This window comes from Nicotiana tabacum, chromosome 2 (genome assembly GCF_000715075.1).
Source record: "Nicotiana tabacum cultivar K326 chromosome 2, ASM71507v2, whole genome shotgun sequence".
In the NCBI taxonomy this organism is placed as follows: Eukaryota; Viridiplantae; Streptophyta; class Magnoliopsida; order Solanales; family Solanaceae; genus Nicotiana; species Nicotiana tabacum.
In genome coordinates, this window is record NC_134081.1 from 99,122,039 (window position 1) to 99,140,312 (window position 18,274).

The 18,274-nt window shown below is 40.9% G+C and overlaps 1 protein-coding gene across 1 annotated transcript; it reads left to right on the top strand.

Annotated features, from left to right (window-relative positions):
• The first annotated feature begins 9,358 nt into the window (after positions 1–9,358).
• Positions 9,359–9,775, top strand: LOC142167781 (putative mitochondrial protein AtMg00860). The gene has a single exon (XM_075227657.1). It carries the CDS (start codon positions 9,359–9,361, stop codon positions 9,773–9,775), a length of 417 nt encoding a protein of 138 aa, XP_075083758.1.
• Positions 9,776–18,274: the final 8,499 nt, after the last annotated feature.

Below are 18,274 nucleotides of genomic sequence, written 5' to 3' on the forward strand. Positions count from 1 at the left end.
TCGAATTAACACCCATACGACCCTCGGCCATTGTTATGTTTTAAGTTACATTCGTCCTCGCTTGAATTAACGACGGGTTACATTCGACCTCGTTCGAATTAACACCCATACGGCCCCCGACCATTGTTAAGTTTTAAGTTACATTCGACCTCGATCAAATTAACTACGTGTTACATTCGACCTCGTTCAAATTAACACCTATACGACCCACAGCCATTGTTAAGTTCAAGTTACATTCGACCTCGCTCGAATTAACTAAGTTACGTTCAAACTCGATTCGACCTAAGATTAGGTTACATTCGACCTCGTTCGAATTAACACTTACTGGCCCCCGTCTATGACCAAAACTAAATTCGGTATTCGACCTCGTTCAACACACATAAACCAAGCTTCTACGACTAAAGCAGCCAAACAGCATAACAAAAGAAAGAAGCATACATGGCCGAACAGAAGAAAAATAATCAGATACGAAAAATGAAAATAATATTTCTTACTTCAAATATATTCCTTACAATGGCTAATACAGACGCTCGCAAAAGTGTACACAAAAGCTACAAACAAAAAGAAGAAAAATTACTCGCCACCTGACCCAGCTGCACCATCTCCACCATCGTCATCGCCATCGGGATACTCATCCTCGTACCAGGCATCCTGCTCAATACCATCCACATCTTCCTCACCATCACCGACCTCTGGGTTAGCAGGGTCATAGCCGCAAGTGACTCGCGTTGCACATGCCTTAGTACGGGCATCCTCAAAGTTGGCTTCAAGAACTTTTCCCGCCGTCATCAAACTTTTAAATATTCTAGCTGGGCCTCAGCGTAGATCCACTTCTCATATGGAACATCAGGGAAAGCAGAAGCATGAGAGGAGGACGGCTGAGCCGATAATTGTGTCTTCTCGGCCTCGAGAACGATGACTTGGTTGCCAAGGCTGGAAACCTCTCTTTCTAGTTCCCCTATCCACTCATCGAGCCGCTCTTCTCTAAGTTTAGTCATCTCCAAATTGTTTGCCCGCTCAGATCGAAGAACGCAGATCGCAACCTCCAAAACCTCCATTTTTTTCGAAGCTGCCAGTCGAGCCAACTCGGCCTTCTTCAAGTCCGTTGTCTTCTCGGCGGCCTCACCACTCAAAGCATCGGCCCTGACCAAACATTGCTCGAGCTCGGCCCACGGAGAGATCGCTTGGGCCTAAAGGTTTGCACATTGGGCCTCAACTCCCTTTCTCACCTCGAGCTCCTATTCTTTGTCCCTAAAAACCCCTTCAAGGACGCAGCACTTGCCGATGACTCTCATTAACTCGTCATCTTTCTGCTTCAGCTCGTCCGTAATAGCTTGGAAGTTGCCACTCTCGCCAAACTGCCTAAAGATCTCGCGATGTTTATTGCACTATTTACAATACTTCCTCTCCATCTTCTTGAAAATGGTTTTGCGCCTCTTCTCTTGGCGAGCACTCTCAATCTCCAAGATAATGGTCTGAACAGAAAAAAGAAAAAGAGGAAGAAAATCAGTCAATCAAAAAATAGTGTGCAAGGCACGAAAACTAGAAAGGTCGAAAACTTACCCTAAGGGCAAGGCCGGCTATGCCCGTCGACAGGGCGTCATCGTTCAACGTCTCGAGGGTCCTGCACTCCACATCGGAGCAAGGAGGATCTAAGGAAGGGACTACGTCTTCCGTGTTCACCAACAGGTCCCGGTCTATAGGGACTATGAGGGTACGAGTGGAACCTTCCAACCTTACTTCAACTCGAGTGAACCCCTAGCTCAACATCCGCACCTCATCGGCGTCAATGTCGGAGCCGGTTTCATAGCCGTCCTCGGTAAGGCCCTTATCTCTCCCCTCAGTCGATGAAGGAACGTCAACCGATCTCAAGGACGACGTCTTATATCTCAATACGGTACCCGCAACTTCCACAGGTGACCTGCCAACTCCAACCTCAGCCTCAGGCAAAGGTACACTTTCCACGGCCCCCGTTGACAGTGGAACTTCAGATGACGGATCTGCATCACTTTCAAGCACATCAGTGGTCGGCTCACAATCGCCCCTTGTAAAATCCACTTCTCGAATTGTTCTGTCACCAACATCCACCAACCTCCTTTTACGAGGAACCAAATCCTCCTCGCTCGGTGATGACTCATCTATTAATGCAGCACGAGAAGAGACGGTGTCCCTGATACTGAGGCCACCGACGGTCGAGTTGGTCTAGCCAGAGCCAGAGGCGGATGATCGGGTAGGCTTGGTCGCGATCGTGGCGGGGGCAGGCCCCGTTGTAGTGGTCACTTTGAGGAATGTAGGAGTAGGAGCTTTCGACCTCCTCGAAGCTCCCCGGTCTAACAACAAAATAAAAGAAGAAGGTTGAGATCAATCCCCACAAAACAATAAGAAGTAGCCGATCAGAAAGCCGCAGCAACAAAGACGTAAGACAAGCAAACTCACCGGTAAGCTTGGGCCCAAACTTCTTGCGGAAGGCCGACTATTCACGAATCCCCACTGTATGAGGGAGGACCCGACTAATCCAATCGTGAGTATCCTCAACCAAAGGAGGGGGGTTCAACCTCAGCTACACGGAGAGAAAATGATGTCAATTCAATTGAAATCAGCCAACGCGAAATAGAATGAGAGAAAAAGAAATAGAGATGCTTAGTGGCATAGTTCCAAATCTCGGGGAACCCGCTTGCATTAACCACCATGTCTTTAGTTTTGACATAGAAGTAATTGAGCCAAAACTGGCGGTTTGCCTTGTCATCCATTTTCACCACTAGACATTTGTTGCCTCGGTGGCGATCATGTAACATCATCCCCATGTGAAAGTTGGGAGCGATGAGATGCATCAAGTGACGAAGGGTCACCTCGACCCCGGCTAACTTCGCATACTTCGAGATCATGCGGATGAGTTTATAGCTGTAGGGGGAAGGTTGAGCCGAGCAAACTCGGTAATAGCAACATAACTCTTCGGCCAAGGGGAGGATAGGGAAAGATTAACCTATATGGAAGGGTTATGCATAGAAGGCGCAGTACCTAGGGCGGTGTATTTACACCACATCATGCCCTGCAGGAACTAGGTCTATATGAGCGAGAATTTTGATTATCCCTAAACTCAGCAAGGGCCCTTTTATCAACGACTCTGAGATCTCGGGGTCATCCTCAAGCATCTTCGAGAAGTCAGATCTAGCCTTCTCACTATGGGGAATTATTTTCTCCGCCGTAGGAAAGCTGTCATCCTCAGTAACAATGGCCACCCCATCATCATGGGGAGGCACGCGCACTGCCAAGGGAACAGGATCAAATACCCCCTAGAACTAGAAGATGCATTAACCATCTTTGTTTGTTTATATGTGAAGAAGATACAAGCACAGAGGAGTCGTGAGTAGAAGAAGTCACCAGAATCGATGAAAACAAGGATACGAGAGTAAAGGTAACGAGAACAGGAACTCTGAATGATGAAGGAAGAAAGAGATATAGGGATTCAATATTTGAGAATGCAAAGAATAAGGGAAATGGTCTCCTATCCCTATTTATAAGAACCCGGGAATCAGAATCGAGAAAACAAACCGTCGATGCATAGCGCAACTATCGAAACGGCAGAGGCACGGGAAACGATGCAATACATCGGAAAAATGAGTAATAATGACGCATGATATCGTGACGTCACTCTGAATCGATGTGACCATAGGTTACGGCTCACGAAGTACCACCTTGACATCTTGTCAAGAACGTTACTACTCGACCTGCTCGCCTAAATTTCTCAACCACGACTAGCAGAGTCCGCTCATCGAGATCGTCTGAGAGTCGGCCTCAATAAGCGGAGGGATTAACTGTATGAGTCAAAATCTGCCTCAAGAAGATTCGACATGAAGTGGTAGTACGAAAAGTAAATTGGCCGAGATTGGCTAGTAAACGGCAGGGCTTAAAGCCGAGCAATCAATAACGGCTGAGGTCAATTATTAGGGGCAGTAGTAATGGCTAGTTTTGTAATAAGATCTTTAGGAGAATATCCCATTGAATATTCTCTGTACTTGTACTTTTAAGGTTAGCTGGGGGTATGTCCCATATAAATAGAAAAAGAGATAAGGTGAAAGACATGTAATATTCTCTAATAAGAACATTCCTCGAAAAGCAGATTTTCTCTAGATAAAATACAAAAACTACCTTTCTAAAGAGATTCGATTGTCTATTAATCCATACTTTTACCCATCGGATCCGAGAATAGTTCCAATATTCTAGTATTTATCTATCACTCATCATTGTCAGAAGGAAGAGTCATCCACCTCATTCAATATTATTGGGTGAATCATTCTCCTTATTTACTCTAATGTCATTTATTGTTATTTGTTGCTTGACATCCTCCTATCATTGATCATCTTGAAACATTAAATGTACACCGTATTTAATCCCCTACCAACATTGTTCTACGTTATTTGTGTTAACCGATTATAGATCTGAGATTATTATCACTAGCTAAGTTTAACCCCTCGTTACATAAAATTAATTAGTTTAATCAAGGGTTTACACTTTTTGGTCAAACAAAAAGTTTTGAGAAAGGCATCAATTATATATATGAAAAAAATAATTACAAAATTGTGTGCCACCACAATCAGAACCACAACACTGTTTATATTTCTTCTAGCAGATAAGCAATGAATGTACATCCACCATATAGCTCTCTATGCATAAATTGTGTACGTTGAACCTCGAGCGCATATTTCACAACTTTAAGCATGTCACTTGCTGTAAGGGGGAAGACAATTGCAATCCCTGATATGGCCAGAAACCAAAAATCCAAATGGATGTTGATGTCGACAAGAATTGAAGGTTTTAGCTAGACAAATAGTAAACTTTAAGTAGGAAGGCCTAGAAAGAGAATAGGAAGATAAAAGGAATTAGCAAAAGATTAGCCAATCTTGCTTTTATGATCAGCAAACGTAGAATAGGCTCGCTCTCCACAAAATTTCACCATTTTTCCTTGAAGCCAATCGAAACAAGTAATGAGCAACCTGACACCTACGTGGAAAAGACTCACCATAAAGCATCAAGAAAAAATCATCATAAACAAATATCAACGTGTAAATCGTGGACAGATGCTAAACTGTTTCACCCATGATTCTGGGTCACGTTTCATCATCCAAATATCAACGTTTGTCTCAACCAAGAACAAACATTTAGCCAAACAATTTCTTATGTGTAATTGGCGAACACTATACACTACTAGAAAACTGTCGAAACCCGGTGTGTGTGCGCGCGCATTGTTAAATATATGTAGATATTATAAATAATCTTGAATGTTTTATTCTCGATCACCTTATTAGTACTTTGCTCGGATACATCATCAACGAATTAATTGAAAATTCAATTATATTCGATTAAAACTTACTATGACACATTTAAAAACAAAGTGTATAGTTCTATAAGACGATGTAGTGCTATGTTAATACTTAAGTTTTAGCAACAACAACATATGTATACTTATATTAATATTGCATACATTAATATAGCATTAATATAAATTAATCAATATTAAGAACCAGCAAAACATCAGCCAATCATTATTCTATCGTTGTAAGATCAAAGCCAAACATCCATGCCATGGCATATGATCAAGAAAGCTAAACTCTGTAAAAGAGGTGCATAGTACTCCTATAAAGATAAGTATCCTACTACTGGAATGCATTAAGGAGCAAGAATAGCTGTTTTTTCGCCGCAGCCAGAACAGTTGAAAATACCATGAAATGTTTGGGGAGAATGATGAGCCCAAAACAATAGCTTCCCAGAAAGTAGATTCTAAGACATTGGATTTACAGCCTGTGTAGCTCAAACATGGAGAGTCTCACTTACCAAGACCATCCGAAACTCTACTGCTCTTCCGATTCCCATAAGAAAATTTCACCTTCCAACACTATAAGGTGGATAGAGTCAGAACACAACCTTCAAAACAAGACCATCTTTACACTTTCATGAACTTGATGGGATTCTACGAAACAGAACTAGATATTTCAAATTTGAGGATGCAGCTGGATCCTGATGGTTTTCTGGAAATGATTAAGCATTAGTGGATTCCTTTATGTCAATGGAAAACCAATTATGCTCAGGCATAAAAGCTAAAACTAATGAAACATAAATAGAACGAGTGAAATTAAGATACTTTTAGGAGGCTAAAAAGGAAAAAAATCAGATAATGAAGAATACTTGAGGCTTGCGTTTAAACGGACTGTTGTGGCCATATCGTCAAGGAAAAAGGAATGGTTGCAAAGACCATTCTCTAAGTAAAGAGGCGGAAAACATAGTTATGAACTGCCATGTGACAAGGCTCTTGCAAATGCGAAGCGCTATGCAGGGGCGGGGGGCGGAAAAAGAAACGGCTCCGAAGAAAAAAATTGGGGTTCCCAATGCTTTTCCACACTCAACAAGATGCGCCAACCTCGGGATGCTTTACTCCTAACCCCACAAGGTTTCGAAACGGAGCTTAACCAGAGTATCGGTTAAGAATGGCGATGATATACGTTTCAAACGGTGCACGATTTCACATATAGTTTCATTCGAGATCGTGATGGAGGACATAGCTTATGATCATCGGCTTTGATCATGCCACTAGGCATTTGATTCAAGGTTTTCGTGAAATACAAATTTATTTTCACAATGGGTTCTCTATTTATATAGTTGTATATTTTTTGTGATTAATCTATAAGAGAGGTCTTTACCTTTTATTTTACTATTATATGTTAAATGAGACCAAAAAGACGAAATGAGCAAAAAAATTGTATATAACAATGGTGGAAATAACTGATACACAAAATACACAGTGAGCTCAAGAACAATCCAGCTCAGTGCCACGTCAACTTGGTAGTTAAAGGTTAGTTAGGGGTCATCTGAAGTTAGTTAGACAGTTAGAGAAAGCAGTTAGAGGAAGATTCCTTTAGTTGTAATAAATAGTAGTCAACTCTCAATTCTTATATAGCATTGTAATTCATAGCTACAAATGATAATCACAACTATTACATTTCTTTCTAACTCTCTCTCCCTCTCTCTCTCTCTCGCTCTCTCTCTCTCTCTTTACACTTCTTCTTCTTCTTTACAATTCCATAGCTGAACTTTTCGAGTTCTCTGTAACTCCTGAACAGTTTCTCGATCCTCGAATTCCTTGTTGAATTCCTGCAATGGAGTTAATAGTGGTATCAGAGCCGATCATCCTCGGCAGTCATGGCGAAAGGTGTTTGATCAAATGACACATCGACAGAAGAACCATGGGATTTACATGAATTGATGCAAAAATTAATTGCAGATGTTGGGGCTTTATTTGGAGAGGACTCAAATCTGAAACGTTTGGACCAACTGTTCTTGAACTAAAGGAGCAATTGACTCATTTTGGAGAAAATCAAAGGGATAAAACTCCTATACAATATGAAGGTGAACCATTTGATGAAAGGTCAACAAGAGAAAAGAGTCCTGCCAGTTATAACCATCACAACTCCAATTTCTCGAGGTGGTCGAGGATGGAATTCTTGAGGTTTAATGGGGAAGATTTGAAGTATTGAGTGTTCAAAATTGAGCAATTCTTCTTAATGGAGAAGGTTCCTGCTAAAGAAAGAGTGGAGGTGGCTGCAATGCAGTTAGAAGGTGAAGCTATACAATGGCATTTAGCACATATGAGCTATGGGCAATCTCCATCTAGCTACATGGACTGAGTATGTGATGGAATTGGTGGAAATATTTGGAGTCGACTTTGATGATCCTATGGAAGAGATCAAGAAGATCAGACAAACAGGTACTGTCAAGGAGTACCAAGCTGTTTTTGAAAGGAATCTCACCAGAGTTAGTCTATCACAAGAAAATGCCATTAGTTATTTTCTTGGTGGACTGAAACATGAGTCGAATATTACAGTAAAACTCACCGATCCCACTACGTTATCCCAGGTGTACAAAACAGCTAGAATGCAAGAGGCTTATTTAGCTACTATTAGATAACCTTCTTCAGTAAATAATGCACCAACCAGTGTTCCCAGAAGGATCATGGATCAAAGAAATAATAGCAGACCATTGTTGCCAACTCCTAACCAAGGTAATGCTGGGACTTCTAATGGATTTAACAAAAGGACTTTAAGTCTAGACGAGATGAATGAAAAAAGGGCTAAAGGTCTATGCTACTTTTGTAATAAAAAATATGTAGTGGGACATAAATGTAAGAATTTGAAGTAGATATACTTACTTGAATTAGAAGAACCAGAAGAAGAGCTATTTTTAGAGGAATCGGTAAGTGAATTAGAAGAGCAGAAGATGGAATTGTCACAACCAATAGAGCAGGTGAGAATTTCCATTCATGCTCTGAATGGATCCTTGGGGTACATGACACTAAGAGTGACTAGGGTATCATAAAACCCTTGCACATCTTAGTGGACACAAGAAACTCTCACAATTTTATGGACCTTGAGCTAGTAGAGAGATTAAAATGCCCCGTGAGAGCAACTACACCACAACTAGTAGCAGCGGCCAATGGAAACATGTTTAAGGTGGATAGAGTTTGCAAAATCTCTTGACTTCTACAGGGAGCTAAATTTTCTTCTGAATTCTTGCTACTGCCCTTGGGATCTTGTGGGACGGTACTAGGAGTTCAGTGGTTATTAACATTGAGAGATATCAAAATGATCTTCAGAACACTCACCATGGAGTTCTATTACAAAGAAAGGAAGCATGTACTTAAAGGTTCAGTAAAGCAAATTCTGACTCCTGGAGCTGGAAAGTTGGCTAGAATTTCAGGTAAACAATCTAAATTATGCATGATACAAGTAATGCCTGCTATGTGTAATGAAGTACAATGCTGTTCTTTGGAAACTAAAGAGACATTTGAACAAGATCCTAGACTATTGAACTTGTTAAATGAGTTTAGGGAGTTGTTCAAAGAACCTACACAATTGCCACCATCTAGAGGAGTGTTTGATCATAGGATTGTCCTTCTAAGCTGGAACTGAACCTATAAACAAAAGACCATATAGATATCCCTCAGTCAAGAAAGATGTTATTGAAACCTTAGTAAAACAGATGTTAGATCAAGGTATTATCCAGCCAAGTAGCAGCCCTTTTGCTGCACCTGTAGTTTTGGTTGGAAAGAAAGATGGTACTTGGAGGCTGTGTGTCGATTTTTAGGATTTGAACAAGCAGACAGTAAAAAAATAAATATCCTATTCCTATTGTAGAAGATCTGTTGGATGAACTAGGAGGATCCAAAATCTTAAGGTCTGGTTATCATCAACTAAGCATGGCAGTAGAGGATGTACCAAAGACTGCTTTTAGAACTCATGCTGGCTATTATGAGTATTCACTAATGCCCTTTGGGTTGTCAAATGCCCCAGCAACTTTTTAAGGATCAATGAACTCAGTTTTCCAGAAGTTCCTTAGGAAGTATGTCTTAGTCCTTTTTGATGACATACTGATATATAGCAGCAATATGGATGACCATTTTTTGCATTTGAAGTATGTTTTCGAAGAAATGAAGAAGCATCAATTATTTGCTAAGCAGAGCAAATATTTCTTTGGGGTTCAAAAGATAGAATATTTGGGGCATTTTATTACTGCTAAAAGGGTTTCAACAGATCCTCAAAAAGTAGAAGCTATGAAGGAGTGGCCCTTACCTACTAATGTTAAAAACCTTAGAGGATTCCTTGGGCTAGCTAGTTACTGCAGGAGGTTTATCAGAGGGTTTGGTACCATTAGCAAGCCACTAACTGACCTTTTCAAGAAAGATAATTTCAAATGGTCACCTGCTTCTCCAGAAGCCTTTGAATAGTTGAAGACTGCATTGATTCATGCTCCAATATTGGCATTGCCTGATGCTAACAAGACCTTTATTGTTGAAATTGATGCAAGTGGACATGGTATATGGGCTGTTTTAATGCAACAAGGACATCCTATTGCTTTTATCAGCAAAGCACTCTCTCCAAGATATGTTGCCCTTTCAGTTTATGACAGAGAACTTTTAGCTATTGTTTATGCTGTCACAAAATGGTCCCAACACCTACTTGGTCAGAAATTTATTATAAGAACTGATCAGAGGGCCCTAAAATTTCTAATGGAGCAGAAACTACACATAAATTCTTAGCTTATGTGGCTAAAAAAGTTGATGTCTTTTGATTATGTTATTGAATACAAGAGGGGTGGAAAAATAGTAGATGATGCCCTATGTAGGGTACATGGAGCTGAGTTATTTTCTTTAGTAATCTCCACGACTAGTTCAGAGCTGCTGCAGGCTATCTTTGACAGTTGAAATACTGATGCTGATTTGAAGACCCTCATTGAACAATTGCACACCAATCCAGCAAGTCACAATCAATTTACATGGACTCAAAATCAGTTGAGAAGGAAGGGGAAGCTAGTAATTGGAAAGAACTCTCAGCTTAGAAGGAATATTATATCATTGTGGCATTCTACTCCTCAAGGTGGTCATTGTGGCATAGAAGCAACACTTAAGAGGATTCTATCATTATTCTACTGGAAGGGAATCAGAGAAGATGTCAAGCTCTTTGTTCAAACGTGTGATATTTGCTAGAGAAATAAAGCTGATTTGGTAGCCTACCCTAGCCTTTTGCAACCACTCCTTATTCCCGAGGTAGTTTGGTCTCAAATCAGTATGGATTTCATAGATGGCCTTCCTAAATCCCATAGATATGAAGTCATCTTAGTTATAGTGGATAGATTGAGTAAATATGATCATTTTATCTCTTTGAAACATCCCTATACTGCTCAGTTTGTGTCTAAGGTATTCATGGAGGTCATATACAAACTACATGGACTACCAGATTCCATAGTGAGTGACAGAGATTCAGTATTTTTAAGCACCTTTTGGCAGGAGTTATTTGCAATTCAAGGAGTTCAATTAAACACCTTACAACTTATTATCCTCAATCAGATGGCCAAACTGAGGTCCTAAATAGGTGCTTAGAGGCATATCTAAGATGTTTCTGCTCTGAAGAAGCCACATATTGGTATTCCTACTTACACATGGCTGAGTATTGGTATAATACTTCCTTCCACACTGCCATAAAAACTACACCTTATGAGGCACTTTATGGCAGGCCACCACCACTTCACTTGCCCTATTTACCAGAAAAATCAACTTCCATTGAGGTTGATAACATCTTACTTAATAGGGAGATGAAGCTCCAATTATTGCATCATCATCCTGAGTTGAGGAATTTTGAAGTGGGAGATTGGATATTGTCATGATCCAAAATCCACTAGTCGTGATGGCACCTAATCCAACCCGCTAGGTAAGCCAATTAATAACTATCCAATTTAATAAGACTTATTAAGAGAAAAAATGATAATACAACTATTTAACACAAGAATCTTCTCAAGGACTGGTAGTACAAATCATGAGCTTCTAAGAATAGAGTTTACAAAGCTGGTATAGATTAAATACATTATATAGAAAAATACATAAACAGAGTTTTATGAATCTAAGGCTACCATGAACAAGAGGCAGCTTCAACCGGAACGCAGGTACATCTTCAAATTCAGCTCCCATCGAATACAGCAACATCAACAACCAACATCTACACGCAGGGTATAGAAGTGTAGTATGAGTACAACCGACCCCATGCACCCAATAAGTAACAAACCTAACCTTAGGTTGAAAGTAGTGACGAGCTGGAACAAAGGTCGGGTCCAACACCAATAGACAACAACAGTTCATAACAACAGTACAAGTAATAAAAGAAGTATCTGAGAAATAAAATGCTCAGCTCATTCACAGTTCCAGAAAATAGGCATGGTTTTCAAGTATCTCAGTGAAAATCCAAATCTTTTACCGAAATTGCCAAAAATATGAGTAAGTTTGAAAACTGTGATTTTCCCAAAAATCCTTTCAACAATAAATAAGAAGTTTCATTTTCAGATAGCATAAGGAAAGTACATCTCTATGCCTACATGTCAAGATACAGGTAAAATCATAAATGTCACCAAAATTGGGTAGTAGAAGGAAATATATCTCTATGCATGTATCTCAAGTACGCAGCTCAAATGCAATGCATCTTAGTGATGAACTCGTGCACTCACACTCTCAGAGTACTCAATTTCACTGTCTCGGATTCTGTCTCACCATGCTCAATACTCAGCACACTCTATCACTCAACACGGTACAATACCTGCTGTGGCGCGCAGCCCGATCCACATATAGCCATAAGACTCGTTGCGGCGTGCAACCCGATCAATATATATATATATATAGCCATAAGGCTCGTTGCGGCGTGCAATCCCATCACATTAAATGCTTCGTACATAAACCATGTCTAGGAAAGATTCATCCCTCAATATAAATTAACCGCGCTCACTAGGGGTGTGTGCAGACTCCGGAGGGGCTCCTTTAGCCCAAGCGCTATTATAAATCAGTAAAACCCGATGTGGCGTGCAGCCCGATCCCATAAATGTCTCTCATAATCAGGCCCTCAGCCTCTCCCTCACGGGCTCGTAATGGCATGATACTCAATCATCAATCTCTCCTGTCTCTCCCTCACGGGCTCAAAATATCATGAAACTAGCCCGAAAATGATGATATGATGTATCAATAAATAACAACAGAGACTGAGATATGATATGCATATGAATGCGCATGACTGAGTATGTAAGTGTAATGAAAGTAGATAGCTCAACAGCAGAAATGACCTCGGCGGGTCTCAACAGAATAAGCTTCTAGCCTAGATAGGGTTTCTAACATGGATCACAACTTATGAGCTCTAGTACTTAGCAATTTCATGGTTATAGGTAAGGTCAGGTAACTACAGAGTACCACAGAAATAGCGGAGTCATAATTCACACGGTGCACGCCCACACGCCCGTCACCTAGCATGTGCGACACCTCAACACCAAACACATAACATGTAATTCGGGGTTTCATACCCTCAGCACTAAGTTTAGAAGTGTTACTTACCTCGAAGAAGCCAAATTCCAATACCGAGCAAGCCAAGCGATGCTCCAAGAATGCCATCTCGCGCGTACCAACCTCCGAATGACTCAAAACTAACCAAAAGCAACTCAAATACACCAAACAATACCTAAGGAAACAAACCCAATCAATAAAGGTCGAATCTTTAATCAAAAGCCTAAAATCGGCCAAAAGCCTAACCCGAGCCCGCACCTTGGAACCCGAAAATTTTTACAAAATCCGACAACCCACTCAATTACGAGTCTAACCATACTAGTTTCACTCAAATCCTACTCCAAATCGATGTTCAAAACTCAAAAATTCACATTATGAAACTTTAGGCCAAAACCCCTAATTTCCTCTTGAAAATCATCAACCAAAAGCTAGAATCGAAGATAAATTCATGAAATATAACCAAAACCGAGTAAAGAACACTTACCCCAATTCATATGGTGATAATTGCTTCAAGAACTACCTCAATCCGAGCTCCATAGCTCCAAAAATGATAAAATGGTCGAAACCCCCGAAATAGAGTACTTTATAATCACTAGGCAAAAATACTCTACGTGGTCGCTGAGCATCACCTGCGAATGCGATGAACACATGAACCTGCGCTACGCGATCGCGACAAGAGCAATGCGAACGCAAAGAAGAACCTTCTGCCCCCACCTTCTCAACTCACCACTACGCGAACGCGGGCTGAATCATGCAAACGTGACGCCCAATCTCCAGAAAACTGCGCGAATGCGTAACGCTACACGCGAACGCGAAGAAGGAATACTCAGCTCCAAATCTTTCCCTTACGCGATCACATTACTCCTTCCGCGATCGCGGTGAAGAAACTTCCAAGTTCCAGTTCTCCCTCTAAGCGATCGCATCACTTACTTCGCGATCGCGAAGACCAAATGAGGCAACAGAAAACCAGATTACACTAGCAATCAAACATGAAGGAAAAATGATCCGAAAACAATTCGAAACATGCCCGAGCCCCTCGGGACCCCGTCCAAACATACTAACAAGTCCCATAACATAACACGGACCTACTAGAGGCCTCAAAACACACATAACAACATCAAAACGACGAATCACACCTCAAATCACACTTAAATGACTTTGAACTTTCAACTTCCATAACTCGTACCGAAACATAGCAAATCAACCCGGAATGAACTCAAATTTTGCACACAAGTCCCTAATAACATAATGAAGCTATTCCAACTCCCGGAACCACAACCCGATCCCGATATCTACAAAGTCAACTCTTGGTCAAACTTTTGAACTTTCCAAACCTTCAGATTTCCAATTTTTGCCAATTTGTGCCGAAACCTTTTAGAAATATCAAAATGCAAAACCGGGCATACGCCTGGGTCCAAAATCACCATACGGACCTATCGGAACCATCGAAACTCCGTTCCGGGGTCAAGTTCACAAAAAGTTAAACTTGGTCAACTATTTCAATTTAAAGCTTCCTAATTGAGAATCATTCTTCCAAATCTGTTCCGAATAAACTTAAAACCAAAATCGATGATTCACATAAGTCATAATACATCATATATAGCTACTCATGCCCATAAACTACCGAGCGAAGTGCAAATGCTCAAAACAACCGATCGGGTCGTTACATCCTCCCCCACTTAAGCATACGTTCGTCCTCGAACGTGACCATAGTTTTTCTTAAGCCATCAAATTACCGTATAACCTTACCATGCACATACCCAGGAGTGATCCCACGTCACCCTATCCCATATAGGCTCGACAATGCAATATACTGAAGATCATTACTTCAACCTTAGCCCGTAAACCACACAATCCTATTTCCAACATTCGGAATTTCTTACAAGACCCGAACCACGCAATCTGCACACTATATAAGTCTCAACATGCTGTATCAAGCCATAACCATAACACAAGGCACAATAACAGGATATACCACATAACTCAATTGTAGCAATGATTTCTAATCACAGTAGCTGCTCAAAACAACCCAACACTGGTAATAGACCTCATATCAAACAAAACCTTGTTCTAAAACCTTCGTATACTGCCGATGATGAAAGAAACACGCGGAAACTCATAACCATTCATCAGATCAACAAGTCATGGAGCGCCCTCTCCTTCAACAAGACCTATAGCCAATTTCTAAGCCGACTTCCGATATTATCCTTCCAAATATATCGCAATCAAATCCGATAGCTCCCATCCTAGGTCCGACGACTTCATCTTATCAAATACCAACTACTCTACTGACATGCAACACCAATACTACCTAGAGCCACAAATCGTGCAATCCATTCACCCATACACAATAATTCAAATGTACTAAAATATGGAAAATGATTCAAACGAGAGAATCGTCCTGCAAGCTCAACAAATACCGCCAAAACACAATGCTAAAAGCCGATCACACACCGTAGAACCATAACACATGAATCTAACACAAAAGATCGTATCTCAACATACCTCCGCTGCAATGCGTGACCCCATCCAAACACTGATCCATATGAGATACCTCAAGCCACACTGCTTAAAATCAACAACCACACACAATTTGACATCAAGTACCCCAGGTGCATGACCATAACCATGGAGGAACCAATAACACAATACCACAGACCGGAAAGAACATCACCAAATGCGCAACCAGTCACTCAACACCCTAATACCCATCTCGCTCAAATTCCGTTGTAAGGCCCAAACAGAACCGCACTATGTGTGAATATAACCAACAAATCGCAACCATTAGTAACATAGAAGAGTAACTCACAGAACACATCAGAACACGAATGAGCTCAACACCAACTGAGTGGAACATCCCTTAACAGTAGCAGTACAGAGCCAACTAATCTGACCTAGTGTAGAATACACATCCTCATTGGCCCACCAACGAGCCCCAAATCAACCCTAGTCATCCACAAATAGATAAATAACCATCCGAAGGTCCACCACGACTGAACCATAGCATTTAATATCATTTGGCTAGCTCTGGCCACAACTTCACAATCCACAACCAAGAAACAATTTGTTTCTAAGAACTCCCAGTCTCCAAATCCATAGAACAAATGAATTTCCATATCTGATCCCAACTCCACCGCCCGAATGTCTAACACATCTCTCATACACGATCATCCCACAAGGAATACTTTTATAATTCTTCCGCGCCACATAGCAAAAATCTGAATATTAGCAGTCGATTAACCAAGAGAGTACCACAATACCAATGAAGCATCCGTAAATCAAAATACAGTGCGCCTTCTAAAATACACACCCTTCTCAAGCAATACCAAGTAGTAATATCATTCACCTAGTCATCTCAAACCGTCCATGCTGCCTAAGAATTTATGCCATTCCCTTCAAAACTGAACCATGACCTTGCACATACAAATCTCAATCCTACACATCACACCGCATCTATCATCCCGTCTGAAAAGGTATGAGAATCTCATAATCACTCTGATCACCGGCAAACTACATACTCAATTAGCCAGGAACCTTCCATTTGATCTCATCTGGGAGGAAATCACATTACTCAACATGCTCCTCACGCCTGCAGGAGATATTCACCTCGAACTATGGTAGAAACTATCAAAAATACTTCGAAACCCATTAACGCGTAACCAAGCCATTAGAACCGAATCCCTCTAACTTAATCAAGCCACGCAGGTCAACAAAACCTAAGAGCATTGCCACAAAACAGCTGTAGAAACTCACCACATCATAGGTACTCAAAGAATCGATTATGCCCATTGCCGTGCTGATCCGACCTACTACTAAAACTGTCCTATTTCTCCGAGTTCCTTCTCAATTGCCTTCAAGTTGATATTTCTCCTTGCTAGAACACCACGATCCTTAACCAAACTCGCCCCACAAACTCTAGCATAGAACCACACCGCCCTAAGGCCCAACCGCTGAATTACCTCTTAAGTACCCCACAAGTACCACAACCAGGATACCCACTCTAAAGAGACCTTCTGCTAACCGAAAACTATTTCCTTCAACTCCTTGATACTGAAGTATAGAATCCATAAGGATATAAAATACCGCGAGTCTCGACACCATCTAATGCAAATATCCGATCCTAACCATAAACCAATCCGAAATTCTCAATTGTTACATATAAATCTTGAATCCATTAAAACCATTCTCGAGAGTCATCCACTTCGCTCAAATCTCAATTGTACCACCCCAAACAGACCAAACGACTTGTGCCCCATTAGCACGAAGACACCCAAAGAAGCAATCCCACCTTAACACAACCAAGTAAATTCCTACTCCATGCACACTACATTCACAAATAACCACTTAATCATTCCATGAATTCCCATGTACCCATAGAGTGTAATACAACCCGTATCCATAAATTCCCCTACTTGAGTCATCCTCAATCTCAACCTCTGCATGTAATAACTAATTCACTAGCATACCTCAAACCAAAACCAATACAACATATAACCAAGCAATCAAATCGTCGATAGCAGACTCCCCCACTTGGCTCAAAGCCATGGAATAAAAATTATCTGATAATTGACAATAATACCCCATTACTGCCATAATATCACAGTAAGATTCAACTAAATCCTTCACAAGCTCATGTAACACAACCCATCTAATACCTCAAATCATCTGCAAATCTCGCATTCATCCTCGTGACTGTCCGGTCAACTATAACAACCTATCCAAACTCAAATTGCACAAATATAACCCACTAGTAGATGAGAAATCCTCCACACAACATCATAAAAATTACACTTCTGTAGATCACCTCGCAGGTTATAACCTACCTACTTAGCCTCAACTGACATCTCTTTATACCCTTTCACAACCACAACTACTACGAAATTGCCTAATCTTCCTGATTCTGATCTCAACAGTAAGGCATGAGAACCTATTTCATTCCATCATTAAGCAACAGAAATTATCCTTCAATGCACTCATAACTCGGAACCATACGTTGCATCAAGACAGAAATCAAACACCCAATAGTCCTTTCTATATCTCAAGCAAACTCTTTTCGTCACATTTGAACAATCTGAACACTTCCCGCCGTCACATCATACTCGTTATATAGCCATCTAACCACTCATCGAGCCACAAATTCCTTTCATAGGAACACTATCAGACGTATAATTCCAAAAGCACGTGCATACACAATCAAAATCTCCGTGCTCAAGCTACAGTCAAAACCCGACCTCCAATCATCCAGATTGGCCCATCATCAGCACACCGAAATCACATCTCGCACCTCATCCATGGAATCACAAGTCGTCGATGCACAACTAACACCGAGCGCTCACATGTGCATACGAATGCGTGGAAAGAATTCAAGAGTTACGTTTCAAGCTGAATCAATACCGCACGATAAGGAAAGAA

Bases quoted from the DNA above. Each gene is read 5' to 3' on its own strand.
- LOC142167781 (XM_075227657.1), top strand. From the start codon at position 9,359: ATGAACTCAGTTTTCCAGAAGTTCCTTAGGAAGTATGTCTTAGTCCTT.